We start from the raw sequence: 18315 nt of genomic DNA, 5'->3' as shown, positions 1-18315 counted from the left end.
CCTTCCCTCGGTACCCAGCATTGTTCTTACCTTCAATAGCAAGCATTGCTCTTAGCTCCCGGTTCAGCAGTTCGTAGCGCCTTTCTAGGTCATGTTCTTTTTCCCTAGGCAAGTTGCAAAAGTTCATCAATATGTTAATTACTAAATCATTAAACACTTAAAAGAACCTTTAACTTACATTGATTTTAGGACTCGTAACTGACTTTTCTCTTTAACTTTAAGCTACTCCAAACAAATGATACACAAACTTAAAACCTTGCTCAGGTGGCATATTCAGGGCCTTTTCATTTTCTATGATGTCGGCTTTAATTCCGTCAGTTTAACGCTATTGTGCTACAGGACGTAATTATTTCATATTCATCCTTGGAGCGGCTGTTGCGGAATGTCCTAAGTATAAAACATTCCCCCGGACCTAATGAACAAATTCCAGCATCAGCCTATTCACCAAGATAATATGACACTGTAAGTATTATCCTATATACATTCTGCCCTAATGAATAATGAAAATTAGACACGGGATTAGAAAGCTTAATATTTTGAAGGTAGAATCTTCTCTCAAGTTCAGACACGGCAGGAAATTCGTGAGCACAGGCTCTTCTCAGTGAAGTATGCAGGCACCTACACTAGGTGGCATTACTGAAAGAAATATAATCAAACCGAAAGAAGCTGGAAAAGAAGTGCTGAGGGCAGAATGTCTCTAAAAACGAGCAGCGTCTTCTCCCTTCCTCACCGGTGCTAGTGAAAAAAGTTTATTTGTCCTTACTTTGCAGTATCGGTGGTATCATCACACTGTGACTGATTCACTAACATCCTTTCAGCAGTCTGGTGCTGCTGAACTAGCGATGGGATTGATGATTTCTACAAAGCAGGTAGCAACTCAGATTTTGCTCTCTCTCCAAATAGCCTTCACCTGTCACATCTGAGGCACAATCCAAATCTATTTGTGCATTTCTAAAACATAATTTTATTCTACTGTTGGGCCTTTGAAAATGTAACTGTGCTTAATATTTCTTTAATTATTTTTTTTCACAGCTCTGGCTAATCTTGTGTCATTGCACACTTCTCATTTTCAAGTCTGAAATATGAGAAAAACAAGTTACTCGACATGTTCCACAAAGCATCCACGCTACTCACTTTTGAGGGAATATTTCTGAAATCTAATGGGAAGAGAGCAAAAAAGCTTTGCATCTATCTGATGGGTACATATTCCGGTAAATCATCCTTTTGTAAATACATGTGTCCATCCATACTTACAGAAGAGAAAGCTGGTTCATTCGTCTTATTAAGGCATTCTTCTTATTAACCAGCATGAACCATTCCTGCATCATAGCTTCTTCTTCTTCTGTGTTTCTTCCTGCAATCAAAAGAATTTCATTACTTATGTGGCATTTCACAAAGTGAGCTACATATTTCATTTCAGGTTTTGGAGTATTGGTCTCCAATATCATTGAGCATTACAAGGTGTACTCTCAAATGGTAAAAATACTGTATGACTACAAGTCCTGCTGCCCAGTCCTTGCTCCATAAATAAATCTTTGAAAGCAGCCATTCTTCAGCATACATTTTAGTGTTCTTTATCATGCTGATACCCCGACCTAAACAAACACCTTATAAATACTGTATCTTTTAAATTCTCCTGGAAGAACTATATTGTTGCTATGTTCCCAATGAAAAACACCTTGCTGCTAAAAGACATCTGGTCATCGCAAGCTTCCAAACTCAGAAACAATCCTTGTGGGCAAGATCCACTCCACCCATGCAAACACAGTGCAGTCAGGATGATGCAGTAGGGATCAAAGTAGCTGCAGCAGAGATGGTAAGCCTGAACCCCTGGCCAAGGCATGGGCACCTGCTCAGCTTCTCTGCGCTTATGGCCACTCTTCCAGACGATGAGTGGAAAGAGCTGCTCCTCTCCTCAACCCACAATCAAAGGGAGCATCTGCACAAATAGAAATCATTTGGGGTCCAGGTGCCCAAGGGTGCCCATGTGTATATGCATGGACTAGCAACCCTTTCCCCAGCTGATGTCCATCATTGCCTCCCAGGCAGGATCAGGATCCTCCATAGCCCACCTGCAGGCAGTGCTATGCTCCACCAGACTCTGTAAGACGCTGTGTTACCACCTCTGCACCACCAAGCCACGTGGTGGAAAGGCAGACGAGCGTTCAGAAGGCTCCTGACTGTCCTTTCCATGTACCAGAATCGCTAAGCCAAATTTCACTCTCTCTGAACTTGGGGACAAGGAGAAACCTCATCAAAGCTCTTTATGGAGACTGCACCTGTGTGGTGACCTGCTATTCTCATCTCTCAAGTTGAGCTGAGAAGCAAAGACTATATGGTCCTCACTGAATTAAGCAACTCACACATTTCTTACGGTTAAAATTAATCTTGGAAGAAACCCGGAACAGTCGCAAAGGACCATGAACTGGGTCTTCTGAGTACTTCTCCCAGCTTCAACACTGCTTCACCGGGAGAATGTGGGCAGATGTCTGAGTTTAAGCGCCTTGTGTGTAATATGAGGATAATCACCCATACCGATCTTGCAAGGGTGCTAAAAGTTAATTCTTTGATGTTTGTCAAGGTGTTTGAAGTCTCTGATGCAAGGTGCTGTACACTCGGGGAAGATATCTTACTAACTGAAACCACAGGATCCCTAGTTGCAGAGAAGCAACTTCCAGCAGCAGAAGCTGGAAAGACACCAGAAGAAATACTGTTTTGCTCTAGAAGAAAGCTTTCAATTTCTAGATGGGAGCATTTGCAATGCTTGCACGCACGTGCCTGCCATGGACACGTTCACACCCCAATCTGCATGGAGAGCCACCTCCTTACCCAGCTATGACCCTGCTGCGTGAAATGGAAGCTCACCGGCCTTCTCCAAACTGTTTGATTCCCCTCACTGTTGGCCTGTGGGCTTGATGCATCCACGCAAGGGAAGGAAAAAGAGATGAACAGGGAAGTGGGTCAGCTTGGGGTGGAGCTGGTGGACCCACACAGTAAGAAAAAGTTATGCAATTTGACATGCTCTTCTTTCTGATGTGAGACATCCCCCCGTACCCACTTATCACCCTGGGAAGCTCCTGGTTGATGAAACTGTTCCTCAGAAGGGTGTTTTTAGGGTAAACAATTTGCTAGCAGCAAGACATGAAGTGCAGAGCATCCTAAAGTGGGGATGACCCTGCAGCCCTTTTCCAAGCAGAAGCAGCAAGGTCCAGCTCCTGGACGATGGAGTGATGAGGAAGAAATTTGTCATGTAGACATGCTCTCCCCCAAGACCTCCACTTCTGGTTTTGTGCAGAAAATATACACCATGGCACTTACAATACTATTCAGCAGTTCAGCACTCCCCCAGAGAGGATTAAAACTTACAGGTATACTTTGCTGTTAAGTTACAGATCAAAGGCGTTGCTGTATGGGTCCATCTAACAGGGTCTGCTTTTAGAAGTACATCATAATATTAGCAACCTTTTGTTGAAATGCACAAAGTAGCTGAAATTTATTTAGGGGAGAGGGCAAGAAAAAGGAGCTAGATTGCTTTTTTTATCCTTGCAAAATGACCAGTCTATTCTGTGATACATGAGATTGCCACACTGCTGGTGAAGAAAAGTTCTCACAACCAGACATACGTGGCTATTGTAACATTTTCATCAATTTATGACACTAAATTTGTTGGTTTTGGGGTGGTCTGGGATCTCTGGCTAAAAGATGCCATTATAAATGCAAGCTCTTGCTGCATTTCATTTTGCAAGCCTTGAAAAAGAAATGGGAGACAGAAATGTTTCAAAGGAGTTTGACTCAGTGATGGATCTGAACTTGAATTTCATGCCGTGCAATCTCAGGGTAAGAACTTCTTTCTATTAATGCATTCCTCCTAAATAAAGTTAACTGCAACACATAATGAGAAAAGATCTAGGTAAAGCTTGGAGCTGCCGAGTTAAGATCTGAACAGGTGTCTATTTTGATATTTCCACGCTGACGTCCAAAGCATATGCAATATCCATAGAATAGGCTCGTTTAAAAGTGAGTTAACAAAGTCTTGATTGTTTTTACAGAATTTTTAATCTGTTTTTGTATTCGCTTTGGACCCATGTGATGCCCTGACACCGGTCATGTGATATCGGCTGCGATAGGCACAAATCCCCGGGCAGCAACAAAAGAAGAAAGAGTAAAAAAGAAAAAGCTGAGAAAAAGCTTGCAATTTGGAAAAAGGCCAATTGTACCCTGGCGAAGGCCTTTTTGATCAGTGAAATGACACATGTGTGCAATATTAATAGCAGTCGATGCTGATATTGTATTTGTTGACCGTCAGCTTTTAAATTCTTGAGCACGGAGCTGAAACAGATTCTTCCCAGGCAAGAAAAATAAAGATGAACTGCCATATATAAAAAATTTAAATAACTCTTTTCAGCAAATACAGTGCCACTAGCACATTACTTTTTTTTTCCTTGGTGGAAAGATACATGCGAAACACTTTCAACAAAGAAAAACTGAGTGTTGTTACTGCAGTGATATTGCAAGCTAACCTCGCATTTACAATTTCTAAATAAAAAAATAAGAAAAAGCCTTTCTTCAACACAGTTTCATTCTGTAAAAACCTGCTGCTGCTGGGATTGTTTTTGTTTCCACTTTCCAAGTGTAAAACAAGTATTTAATTGACTTGCTACAAATGCTTGAAAATTAAAATTGGGAAAATATCTGTGTTGTTCTCAGGGAAAAAAAATACGATTATTTAAATGAAGCGAAAAACATGTTTGAGAACAAATCGATCCCACACATGCAAACCCCTTATCTGAGCCAGTACAAGATGATGAAAATCTATAAATAGCCCACAGATCTTAAACTTAAATTTTTTTCCATAATACATGCATTACACTATTGTTTTCAATAAAAAACAACAACAACAACAACAACAAAACCCCTTTAAAGCTAGTAAGTTGGACCATTACAAATTAATCCTGACTTTAATAACTGGTTAAAGACCCCTTCAGCTTTATAAGTAACAAAAAATATTAAAGCCTGTGATCACAGCGAGCTTTTCTCATTTCTCCTCTAACCATTTGTTATTTAATCCAATACTAGTAATCCAATTTGTCCATCAGACTTTTAAAGGGCAGAATGCAACTTCCCCAGCTTAGACACTTTTCAAAGTACAATATATTTTTCAAATGAATGCTGGATGTTTCATTTTTTCCCCAACTGTTCCTAGCTCTAATGTATGAGGAAAAAAAGAACAAGATGAACATTGTTCGTACTGATTAAGTAAGAGCTCATTAAAGAGCTGTCAGTGCCGTACTTTGAATATGCATGAAGCATATAATCAGATCTAGTACCGTCACTAGAGGAGAATACGGTAAGTACAAAGGATTGATTTAATTACTTAGAGTGGGCTGTGGTGGTAAAGCAGTCTTGTTAGCGCAAAAAGAAAAGGAGGTTGTATTCTGGCACGGTTAGGGGAAAAAGGCAGTTTTAGCTTCTGCCACAATACCTAATCTCAGGATAAAGCACTTTACATTGTAGCTTAAAATGAAGACCGTCAGTTTTCTAAAAAGACCAGAATTCATCTTATCTTGTTTAACCTCACCTGGTTAACTATCTAGCAGAACATATTTATTCTCTTTAACACATAATTATGGTTACACCTTTTTATCCTATATCCTACATATTTATTCTCTTTAACACATAATTATGGTTACACCTTTTTATCCTATAGTTCAATAATGACTTCTGAAAACAGTCTTCAAATAAGAGTGCGTAGTGCTGCAAACATCATATGCATGCAAAATGCTTGGTAAGATATTTAAAAAATTCAGAACCAGAAACTAAGACGAAACAGTAAGTACACGCACCTTTATGTAAAAAGACAATACAGCTTTTAATGTCTGACTTTATTATTAGACAGGTTCTGAGGATAATTCTGGCAAGGTTTCTCTAATTTATTTTCTCCCCCCCCCCCTTCCTTTCTGCTTTCTTTTTTATTTTTTGTTTTCTTTTTTTTTAAATCAATACTTTCTTCTTTCATTCTTCCTCTAGGAATCCAAGGGAATTCTCTCACAGCAACTCTTAGTGCCATTTTCTAATTTCATTGTCTGGCTTGAGTGGTGAAGGATGCATGCTCTATTCTTCTCTTCACTTGACATCTACCAGAACCCTCCTCAATGATTAGGAATGAGCCCAACACCAAGCCTGGAATAGCACAAGACACTAAATTCTGCCCTCAGATACAAGAAACTCCTACTGACTTCTGAGTTGTGCTACTGCACTGTAATAGCTCCTGTGCAGGATTCAATCAAGGCTGCAGCATAAAGTTTGGTGATTTTGTCCCTTACTGGGACAAATTTTAATGATAGCCAAAATAATGATAGCCAGAATTTTAACGGTAACAAAAAACCCCCACAAACCCTACCCCGAACCGCTTTCTTTTCTCCTGTGGTTCATCACACGTATTCAAGTATCATTTTCCTGACTGTTATTCAAAACCAAGTGGAGCCAATTTTCATCTACAATGTTCAAGAATTACAAGCATGTTTATATGTTACCATTTTTTGAGAACAATGTAAGCGACTAGCTTATTTTAACGTTGTGCAGCTTCCAGGCAGTCTTTTAAAAATACCTTTTCCTTCACATTCTTCAGGATTTACAAATGGATTTTTGTCTACACTGTAAGCTAATTATTTGTTAAATATTTAAATAAGAGACAAAGCTCTCTTCTGAATCAATTTGAAAAAACAATTTCTTTTTTTTTTCCTTTCCTGCTAAAAATACTTCCACACCCACCCCTTATGCTCAGCCAGCTATCAGTACGTATATGTGCCATTAGACCCATTATTTTTAAGGCATTTGGGCAGCTAGTCATTAGATAAACCCAATATGGATTAACATAGTAAACCTGTACATTGCTAAGAAAACAGAGAAGAAAATGCTACGCAACACTCTGAATACCCCTTAAAAGGAAGAAAAAGCAGCAACATGCAGGGACAAGATTAGTTCACAGTGTAAACGGATGAACACAGTAACTCCTCCACACTTTATACCACCGTAAATCTGTCAAGATAAGCCAATAGATTAATATTTTTTTAAAAATCCTTAAATGTAAACGTATTTAACTGTTGTGCAAAAATGAATTACAACATGCAGAAGATAAATTATAAAGGGTTTCTATCAGCATCCCAAACCAGCCCATTCAATCTGGCAAGAAATAACAGGTTTACAGAAATCACTTTGTATGCCGTCTTAAGCAGTAATTGTTTTTAAATTTTATTTGCACTGTGTATAGTGTGTGTGCCATGGTGTCATGGTTAAACACAGAAACGTCCTCATGTCTCCCCATTTACCTCAACAGAACTACATGAAAAACAACCTACTTAAGACAGAGCCCATTCTTCACCCATTTGCTGATGTTTACACACAGTTTTAAAATAGAATAGAAGAAGCTTTCTTCACTCAACACTCTTGGGTGAAGAGGCCAGCAGGAGAATGCCAGCGCATGTGAACTAGAGCGGGGCAAATAACGACAAAAACCGGCTAACTTCGCTCTGCTCCTCTTTGTGGGCTATTTGTTAGTTGAGAGATGCTAGATGACCATCGAGAACCATCCAAACACCAGCAAATTCCACAAATTTAGTGGTAAGGTCTTTTGAAAACATACCCTGCTGCCTTTATTTGCCTGCTGAAAAAAAAAAAAAAAAAGTTGCATTCACCCAATCATGGGGATGAGTTTTTACGAGTTTCTGTATTAGGAGCGAGCGGACAGATTGGGTTGTTTACCTGAAGGAGAACATGAATAGCAAATAAAGAATAGTTCTAGGATGTGTCTCATCTTGTCTCGTAAGAACCTGGGGAAATTCGCTGGAATTGAAGGTGGTGTGTTTAAAACCGATAAAAAGAATGGTCTTTCCTCAAAGCCTCATCATTTACCAGTAGAACTCGTCGCCACAAGGCAATGTTGAAACTAAGAGCTCAGCAAGAATTAAAACCAGGTTGAATGTTGAACACGGAAAGGCAAAGCTGTAGCAATAAATATTCAAACAAACAAACAAACAAAAAACCATGGAAGGTAGGAACTGGATCCTCCTGCTTTAGGACATGAGCTAACCTTTAATTTTTAGAGGTTAAATGAAATGTTCCTTGGGGCCAGGTTAGCCTGTAACTGGCCCTTGCAGAGTTTCTTGTCCCTGCCTGGGTACAATCCATACCTGTCCCTCTACAGGACAGTGTTCTGGACCAGAGCATGGGGCTGATCCATTGCGGCAATTACAGCTTTACTGAAAGGAAACACAGGAAGGGACGAGAAACAACGCCTGGTGTTTTAGCTGACCAACCTCACATCGCTAACAAAGGCTGATGGAAGGTCTCAAACCCTTCGAAGTCAATGGCGGACTTCCCACTGATTTTAATAGTCTTCTCATCTCGCTCACTGTGAAAAACTTATGCGCAGACGAGCTCTTGTTTTTAATGCGAGTTACTGAATTTAACAAATACTTAAGCAGAAAAACCTATATTCACAACAGATATTCTTTGTAAAGGAGAGTTACATGAGACCTACCACAAAATGCATCCGACACAACTGAAAGCTATGGTGAAGATTTTTAAACACCTAGTGATCCACTATTTTTCACTGAGTGAAAGTAACGCATCCCAAAAGACACCTATTTTCTGAAAAATCACCCTCCTCTGCTTTCAGAGGACCACCTTTGGTGGAAAAGCTCAGAATTTTGGTTGAAATAATTCTTCAAAGTTCTCAGTGTCAAAATGGAGCCTGCAGTAGGCATCCCGCAGCATGAATGGTTGGGCTGCTCCACCTTGAGCTTCAAGCCTCCCATTTCAGACTACCATGCCCAGCTTTCTCCAAGAATACTTCTTGCTTTCACTGAACGAGGACCTCCTCGGTTATTAAAAATCACTGAAAATGAACTAGCCACCAAGAAATAAACAGGATGGGACCGTTGTTTAGATGACACTGTAGAAGAGCTAGCTTGCAGATGAAGCCCCAGCACAGTTTTCTGAACTGGATGGGAAAATGCCTAAGGAACATTAGAAAGGCAAATTCATGGCCACTAACTTGCTGTCTGAGAGCAGTTCAGAAGGAGACATTGATGTCCACACAATGGAGTCTCTTAAAGGTAGGTAACGACTGCCAAGAATCTGCCAGGCAGAGTTACGTTGCAGTACATTGTCTGACTTTATTTCAGCCCCCCAAAGTACTGTGACCCTAACAAAACTGAGCTGCCGCCAAGGGAATGCCTTTATCACAAGCACACATCAATTTAGCTTAATATCAAAGCAGAAAACTTGTAATTTCTTTGGTTTCTGAAACATAACAAATCAGAGAGGCTATTTAAAATTTCGAGAGCTGTGTAAACAGGTCAGGGTTCTGACCACATCTCAGCACGTGCGAGGATTTATTCTACCTGGAGTGGGACTGACTCACAGGAAGACAAACAGCTGTGGCCTGTAGTCTTGGCAACCTAAAATTATCACAGGACCGAAACTTCCACAAACGACGAATTGCCTGAAAGATTGCTGATTTTCTCTACATGGTGAGTCAACACAGCGGCCACTAGAAAATAACAGAAAATCAACAGAAACAGAATGCCTGGGCTTGATAAAGATTACAATTGTAGTTTAAACGTGGGACCATCAATCCAGACCAAGAAAACACATAGTTTGTGGCCCAAAATTCAGACAACAAGAGGCAAGATTCAACTGAAACATCTGGAGAGACTCCTATAATGTCATCCAGTGATGTTTCCTGCCTTGAGGACAGTGCCTTCAGGGATCCTAGCACTGAGCAGAACCAACACTTGTCCTTTATCACACTCTGGTATTCTTTGTAGCCAAATTTTCTCACATAGCACAACTTCAGAACCACAGGCTTGGGAAAGTATATATCAGACCTTTGCTTGCAGCACAGGAAACATGCCCCATTAACTGATACACTCAAAGCTTTGAAGTTACAGAAAAAACAGTAGCTCACGCTTGGAAATCCACCAAGAAGGGGATGATGGTCTGGCAGATGAACTATTTCGTTTGCAGGTTGACAAGCAGAGTTGGATGCTTTGTTATGAGTGATAGCAATTTCTCTATGGCTCACAACTACTCCTTAGATCAGTTGCCTGTTTACTTGGCAAGTGATGGCTGGGTAAGATTCTGAAGTGAGAGGCCAGTTAACCTTAATCATTGGATTGTGCTCTATTAGGCAGCATATTATCCCATTTTTACCAAATGTTGCCTTACTTCCTCCAGAACATATTCTCCTGGAGCTGGGAAGGGGCAGTAGACAGTATAAAATGACTTCTTTAATGGACAGGGCTGAATTTAACCCAAACAACTGCCTAAAGTGAGATGATGGTTGGCAATGAATGTGACCTTGTATTGGTGTTAATGAAGATGTCTACTCTTACTGGGAGTTGGCAGGTTTGTACTTCTGGGATCCAAAGCTTCCCAGGGCTAACTGGGCAAGTTCAGCTAGGTTGAGGTGTCCTGGGGCCCCACAGTTTCCAGTTTTGAAAAAAAAAGTGGTTTTGGTGGCAAACAGGAGAAAACCAAGAAAAAATAACAGGGCTTGCTGCAGACTGCAGTGGCGTCGTGGGCCGGGAGCCCTGGGGTGACCAATGTGCCTTTCTCCTTGCCTTCTCTTTACAGGCAGGCACTGATTGTACAGAAAGCTAACTTCCAGGCATAAAGCCAAAGACTATGCCTACCACATGAAAGAGCATTTATACTGCAATACCACAAAGAAAGATGGAAATCAGTTAAAAGCAGCAAATGTATGTTGGGTCTTGCAAGACTTTGGAAGTCTCGCAAGTCTATTCACAGCGCCTAGGGCTCTCCCAGAGTAGCCTCCTGCTACGCAAGCAGCCCTGCACTAGGGCTCTCTTCTTCAAGCTGGCTTCAAGCACTTTTTCAACAGGTTCTTTTAAGGCAAGGATGAGGCTACAAGCCAGGGAAGTGCATGGAGAGGAGGCCGACTTACTTTTCAGTCCTTCCAGCCAATGGCAATTCTGTGTTACTTTGAGAAAAAAATAAATATGGTCATTGCTGCTCCTGAGCTCCTTTAATGATTTAATGCACTTGGCCTAGGAAGGCTGAACATGCACGCTGCCCACGTCTGGTCTTGGAAAGGTCTCCTCCTGGGAACTTCTGCCTACCAACGCACAGATCTAAGACTGAAAAGATGTGTTGAATTAGAGAGTCAGAACTGTGAACTCTGGGGTTTGGCATAGTGTGTTCATTCTGTGGGAGCTCCTCAGCTGTAGAAATGCTGGGTATTTGGAAAAGTATGGCCAGATGGTCTTCCTTTACCAAAAGCAAGTCAGGATTGCTTCACAGGAACTGCTAATGGGAGGAGATGGAGATTGGAGAGGAAAGAGTTTGTCAGTAAGAGACTGTGGAGGCAACATAACAGAAGGGAAACTGGAGAAAGGTTGACAAGCCTCAAGAACTCAAGAAGTTCTCAATCACTTGTAAAATGCATGATTCTGGCAACTACAAAACTAATACTTGTGCAGAAATTCGTGTATGAAAGATCTGGACCCTGAAGACTCATGTCAGAAAAACAGCTTACTAGTGTGCCAGTTTATTTACATTAACAAATTTTAATGAATGGCTTTGCACTGCATGGATTCAGTACTAGCAGGCATTACTACAGAGCTCTGCAGGCTTCAGGTCAGTCAAGTCAGACTTGGATGCAATGTAGAAGCACAGTTACTGTCTTGTAAATGAGACCTCGATCATAATGTCATTGCACTTCTTTCACGAAGGGTTTTGGTAGTTGCCAAAACTCCCATTACCATAACTGTGGCAGCAACTTAACGTTCCTGAACACTGGAGAGAGAAGCATCTCATCAAGTGCTTTATAATATTGCTTTGCTTCAAAAAAAGCAGTAACTACCAATGCATAGTTTTGTGAACTGTTAATACGTTACAATAAAAGTCACTAACTCTTGTACTCGTGTCAAAAACCTTTTCTTCTGTCCAACACAAACTGCTATTAGTAATATCCTTCTAGCCTCCTAATCGTTCGGTATTTCCAATAGGGAATGCTCATAAACCGGCACCAGCAGAAACCCAAACCAGTGTCACATAAGTATCATTCACATACTCAGAATTTTTTGAAACACTTTCACTCACTTCTTATGTTAAATGTAAAAAGGTAAATGGTAAATATGTTGTTTTCAGCAATACTTTTAAATTTTCTATCTTGCCAGAACTGCTGTTGTTATACTGTCCTTTTTCTTGCTGTTCTTCGGCATGTGCATCTTTGCCTTTCACAATATCGTTGGACAACCCTCTACCATCTCGTGGTTTGGCAAGTTTTCAGTTCACCTGAGATTAATCATGCTGAGCTAAGCAAAACAACAGTGTAGGAAAGCAAGGGTGGTAAACTGCTATAAAACTTACAGTGTTATTAATTCATTCTTTCTGATTTAGGTAAGACATGAAAATATGAAAAGACCATGATAATTTTTTCTCCTTATGTATACGCACCAGTATTTTTCATACTGTCTGCTTGCGAGCTTCAAGACGGTAACAAAAACAATTTTTAAATGGAGTTCATCTCTCAGGCAAAACTGAACATTCATCATTTTCCTCCCCATGCCCTGACACTGGTGAATATAAACCTGCATTTACTTTTGAGAATTCCAAAGAGAATTGTGAATTTAATTGTTTTTAAAAGACAAAACTTGGCTTAGGGAGTAGGGTGCCACCTCCTCCCTCCTCCAGTGCAAATTTGTATTGCAGACTGGACGACTCCAGTAAGAAGCATTTAAGACGGTATAATACAGACTGATAAATACAGCTCGATAATCAGGTTTGTGAAGGTGTAGAGCATATAAGGGATTTATTTTTGATAGTGAATCTATACACATATACATCATCAAGCCCCCATTGAGAAGCAGACCACTTCAAGTGATTAATACAGCTAAAGGGGGCAGATAAGAGATCAATGACAAAAATCACCTGGTAAAAAAAAGTAAAAGGTGTTGCATTAAAAGAGCTTTTACTTTGCATGCAAAACAATACCGAGAAACCTGTATTTTAGCACTTGTACTCAACAAGCACTCCAAAGTATGCCGGGATGAGAACAGAAACCCATCCTTTCTAATAATCTTGTGACAAAAGCTAAAAGACATCATCCTATTAACTACTGATCTCAACTGCTAATGCAGAGTACTTCCTGGTGCCTTTTATGTAGAATGCCGCTATTAAAAAACCACTAAACATTCACTGTGAACAACACAGAATCATTCATCTTTTATCAGCATCTCTTGTTAGAGGAGTATGAGAGGGGCTGAAGGTGTCATTGATATTATAGAGTGGAAATTAATCAGAAATTTTTCTCATATTTTCCTCATCACACTCATTTACTTTTGTACAAATTTCCCCCTGCTAAAAAGTTCATACCCAGCCCCCTGTTGTACGCTTTTAAGTTGAGAATATTCAACGAGTGCGTCAACTGAAAGGCACCAGGTCCTAACACAAAAAGCATTCGAAATTCTCATTTAGTTGTCTTTATTTTGCTAGCGCCATGTGGTCCTTGAAGATGTAGAAAACACGGGAAGCCGAGTAAAGATCAGAGCAAGCTCATTAGCATTCTGACAAAATTGGAGTGGTGGAGATGTATAGTTTGCCTAGTTTGTCGTTTTGAAAGCTACCGGTGGTAAGCTTTCTATTTCATTGTGCTTTTGTCTTTTTTGGGGGTTTTCAACGCAGCGGGGTGGTTGTTAGCCTAGGTTTTCACAGTGCATTGTGGGAACCTTGCCTGCACATTCAGCCTATATAGTATCATTCGAGTTCAAGTCAAAAAGTTTTTGGTTTTTTTTTCCCTATTTATTTCATAATCACCTATGCTAATGCATAATTGTCGTCTCGCTGTCAAAACCCATACTGCCTGACACCTGGTTTATAAAGTTAAAAAAAAAAACCAAAACAACTCTGAGCTGTATTTAAAAATAAAACCTTTTAAATGTGTTGCTAGTTTTCTTCAAAAGACAAGATAAGAAGAAATTAATTTAAATTCCACTGTTTACAATAAACTAGAAATGAATTTGAGACAGATCCAGTTGATTAGAATTCAAAAGAGACTCTTTCACTGTATAAGATCCCCAATTCTATTTCAGAGCCTCTCTAAGCAAATATGGGTTTATGCTCCAGAATTATGTAAATAATGAATTACCTCTTAGAAGACCTAAAGAAGTTATTACTCTGGTGATTTGATTTTTTTTTTTTTTTAATTTTTTTTAAACATAAGGCTCACTTTGAAGGGCTAAAAGGGCTACATTAATGCTGCTATTCAACATGAACGTTTCCAAGTTGCAGTGAAATGGATAAAGGTCTTTTTGGATGAATTTATCTGCTAAATCCTTGTGGTTGCCCTCCTATCTCGGATGATGACCCAAAAGAATGTCAACAGCTCATTTCCCAGAGAGCTGGAAAGAGTCACTACGCAAGCCATAATCTGCACGTTCTCAAAGAACCGTTTCAAACATTACATTTCACAAGCTGTTTAAAGAGATTTTTTTTTTCCTCTCATCTCCACTATCCTACCAGTACTTTGGACATCAGTGCCTCAGAAATGAGGGCATTAACAAAGTTGAAACGTGACTTTTTACGTATTGTGTTGCTGGGTTGTGCATATGTGCACATGCATACACGCACCATGCAACACGTGAGTGCCCATGGATTCCCACACGCTTCAAATTCATGTCACTAAATTCTAGCCACACTATGGCAGGAACAAGTAAATGCTAAGAATCAAAATATATTAAGTCACCCCTAACTTACTCATTGGATTTTTTTAATATAATGTGTGTCAGGCTGCCAAAATTGCAGATATCCCTTTAGTAGGAAAGGATAAAACCCAGCTTGAAAGCAGCTAAATGGTTTAGATTTGGATACAGTAAATTTTACAATGGAGTGGGGATTAAAGATTTATTTACTTACCAAGGAGGAAAGGATAAACAAATATTAAGAGAAAGAACAGCTTTATACATTTCTTTTTGTCATGCGCTTGGATAGCATCATTATGTTTGTCAAAACAGGCTTAGAGCTGCAGCCAGCCTCTGATGATCAGGAAAAGCAAACGGTCAGCCCGAAGAAGAAACACTGGTCTTTAAAAAACAAAGTACAAGCAGATAAGTGCCTGAAGACAGAAAGCTCTCAGATACTCCCATAGCCGTGTGGATTGACAGATCTAAATTTTTCCATTGTATCTAAAATCTAATTTCACTCTATGCCCATGTGAAATACATGAAATTTTGGTACAGGAGATGTTGCAATGTTTAAGCTATACATGAAGAACTATATTCCCTCCCCAACCAAAAACACCCCCCCCCCCCAGCCCTGAGAATTAAATAGCAGGCGTTACTTTAAGCGTAACAAAAGACAGAATTTTGCCAGCTCTGAGATGCCACCTTTATTTCAAATCTGCTTTTAATCACTCGGTTCCTTTTCACTCAGGTTCCAACTCCCAGCAGAGGCAAATAACCTGGAGACTGTTATCCGCATGACAGTAAAGGCGACCGAATTATTTTCTATACTTTGCAATGTGCTTATAGCTGCAAAATTATTTATCTCCTTCACTGCGTTCTACTACGAAAGTTTCCTCCAGAAGAATCGCCGGGACCAGCCATATCAAATTAGAGGGCAGTCAGGAGTGTCTAAGTCCAGCTTTAAAACAAATATCATAACAATTACTTAGCCATATGGAAAATAGGGTATGTCTTTCCTGAAAGCTTTTATACATTTTCTATCTCAAATTTCAACTTCATTAGAAACTACTTCTGACTAGCAAGCTGCAAGATTGCTAAATATCTAACTGTTAACTCACCATGAAGAAAGAGACTCTCTTGAATGGCAGAACTTTTCCAAGATGCAAATGAACAATAATCTAATTTCGAGAGTAAATTAACTGAAGGATTCATTTTAATATGTTTCAAAGTCTCCGAAATTAAGTGGCAGTTGCAACCTATGCACTATACACATATACGTATGCCCATGCTCACGTACGCATGCTAACACAGCACCCCCGCTACACCCAACTCCCACCTTCAGAAGAACTCACATTGTACTTATGTTTAGGTTCCTATGACTTAAAGGCCAGATGTTTCACAAATGACCAACAATTGGAGGTTAGAATAAATTAATGACTGATTTCTGAGCTTTGATGGAATTAAGCATACTTCTTTTCTCAATGTGCCATGTGAATGTTCGCCTGTTAAACTTTTTTTTTTTTTTTTTTTTTTTTGACAAGTGAGGCCACCCGGCAGAAAACAACTGATGCAAAACCCAGGAGTAATCCCTCTGTTTAGTTCAACACTGTGGTTAGCCTTAACACTGCCTCTATTATCCAATGGATTTAGAGAAACTTTCATTTATTTGTTGGCCTCAGTCTTCCAACTTTGTTGCCTTCTTTAAAGGACCCAAGACCCATTCCTATGTAAATACATTTGCATAGGGCCACAATGAAACTTTCTGGGACTCGGATTAAACTTGCAGAACTAGATAGCTGCACCGCGCATATTTGTGATCTTCACGTAAGTACTTTCACAAATACATACGAGTAAATGAAGCTGATGTTAACTCTCGCTACAGGAATGCCTGGAGTTTAAAAGAAACGCTCTGTCGCAAACTATGTACCAAAGCCCGGAACGCTGAAACAACTGGCAGACACAGCACCCAAATGTGAAATTACAATATATATAATGAACAAAAAGTCCTTTTCATTTAGGAGCTGTTAAGATCAGTGCTTTATCTGCTGCAAAATGTTATCTTCTCTCCTAACCTGTTCCTGTTCCAGTAGGACAACAGGATCCCTGCTGTAAAAGTGATGATTCATAGCTACTTGGTTTTTCACTTGTTTTTTTTTCTTGCTGCCTCTGTTTATAAAGAGTACCTAGGGTACAATGTGTTATTATATACTGTACACAATACAGCCTTCTTGCAGCCAATTCAAACATAAAGCTTTGCATCCAGCAAGTCTATTAGGAAACAGCACCAGAATTAATCCCTGCAATTACCACCCTCAAAAAATGCTGGTGGACACTTAGCGCAATTTTGCCATTTGCACATACAAAATGCCAGTACCGTAAAGGTTTATGTTCTGTAAGAGAGGCACCATGAGCCTAAAGTATATACTAAGGACTGGCTTTGTAATTTCACTGGCACTGATGACTGTGGGCCAGGAATTGCAACTGAATATATTCTTTTGGTCTGCATTTAGGGAGATAACACCTTCTTCCAGCGGCTCAATGAACACAGATATCTAATTCCTTGTTTCGCAGTACAGTCCACTTCAATCTAGTTTAAAAAGCTTTGTATACGTAACTTAAAAAAAAACCCAGTCATAGTATAGCATTATTCAAGTCCACTACTACAATGACTAAAAAAATGAAGCCAAATATATCAAGTTTAATCACATACAAAAAATAACTAGCCACTAGAAAATTACTTGCGTAACTGGAAGAATGTTAATGAAGATACTGGCACAAATCATAAACCAATTCTGATTTACACTTTATTTTCCTTATTCCTGACTATGGTAAGCCTCTGCTGCCCTGTGTAAATACCATATGCAAACCCAATTTCTCTCGTTGGACTAAGCACATCAATACAAAAGCAAATGAACTACCAAAGTGCCCTAATTAACAATTTTGCAAGTGAATGCAGACATCAGTGCCACACCGCAGCCATTAAAGTCTATTCCTTGCCATATCTGTTTCTGTTAACATTTCAATAGACCAATTAAATGACCTTTCCCCTCCTCAAACTCAATTAAGCTATTTGAACATCAATTGATAACTTACCATGTATTTATGCAAAATGTGCAAGCAAGAGATTCATTTTTTCAATCCTAATGATGTTTTGAAGAAGAGAAAACTATCTTAACTATCCTGTCCTGGTATTCCATGGAGAGGGGGCCAGGGATGGGACTGCCTCCCAGGGGAGCCTGGTGGGCACGTTGGCATTGTGGCAGGCGGTTTGGAGAAAGCAGGTGTGAGGCAGATATTCTTCTTCCATGCCATTTGGTCCCTACCAGGCAGCTGCCTTGGGAGGTCAAAAGAAAGCAGAGACAGCCATCTCTTTCAGCTTGTTGGAGTATCACATCGCTGGGTCACAGCCAGCACACTGGTAGGTGGCATGGGGTCACATCAGCCAACTTGTAGATATCCAGAATTGTTTCTTTTTTCTCCCCCCACCCCGCCTCCTTTTTCTGGGGGGGTCTTGAGTTTTCACATCTTGTTCTATAGTGAAAAGCAAAGGGGTGCCACAACCATACACCTTTCTGAGCATCACATGGTAGGTATGACATTTGACTTC

At 39.9% G+C, this 18315-nt stretch overlaps 1 protein-coding gene across 12 annotated transcripts in view; it reads right to left on the bottom strand.

The window, feature by feature from the left end:
* The window catches only part of EHBP1 (EH domain binding protein 1), a 231399-nt gene that overhangs the window by 7742 nt on the left and 205342 nt on the right, over positions 1-18315 (bottom strand). For all 12 annotated transcript variants that reach the window (XM_030021257.2, XM_030021255.1, XM_030021258.1 and 9 more), the window contains 2 exons: positions 1255-1354; positions 31-104 (listed from right to left, as the gene is read on the bottom strand). In XM_030021257.2, the coding sequence (XP_029877117.1) occupies positions 31-104; positions 1255-1354 (174 nt within the window). The remainder of the gene's footprint in view (positions 1-30; positions 105-1254; positions 1355-18315) is intronic.

This window comes from Aquila chrysaetos, chromosome 8 (genome assembly GCF_900496995.4).
Source record: "Aquila chrysaetos chrysaetos chromosome 8, bAquChr1.4, whole genome shotgun sequence".
Lineage (NCBI taxonomy): Eukaryota > Metazoa > Chordata > Aves > Accipitriformes > Accipitridae > Aquila > Aquila chrysaetos.
The sequence above is the reverse complement of the archived record's forward strand: the minus strand, read 5'-3'. Positions and strand labels throughout refer to the sequence as shown.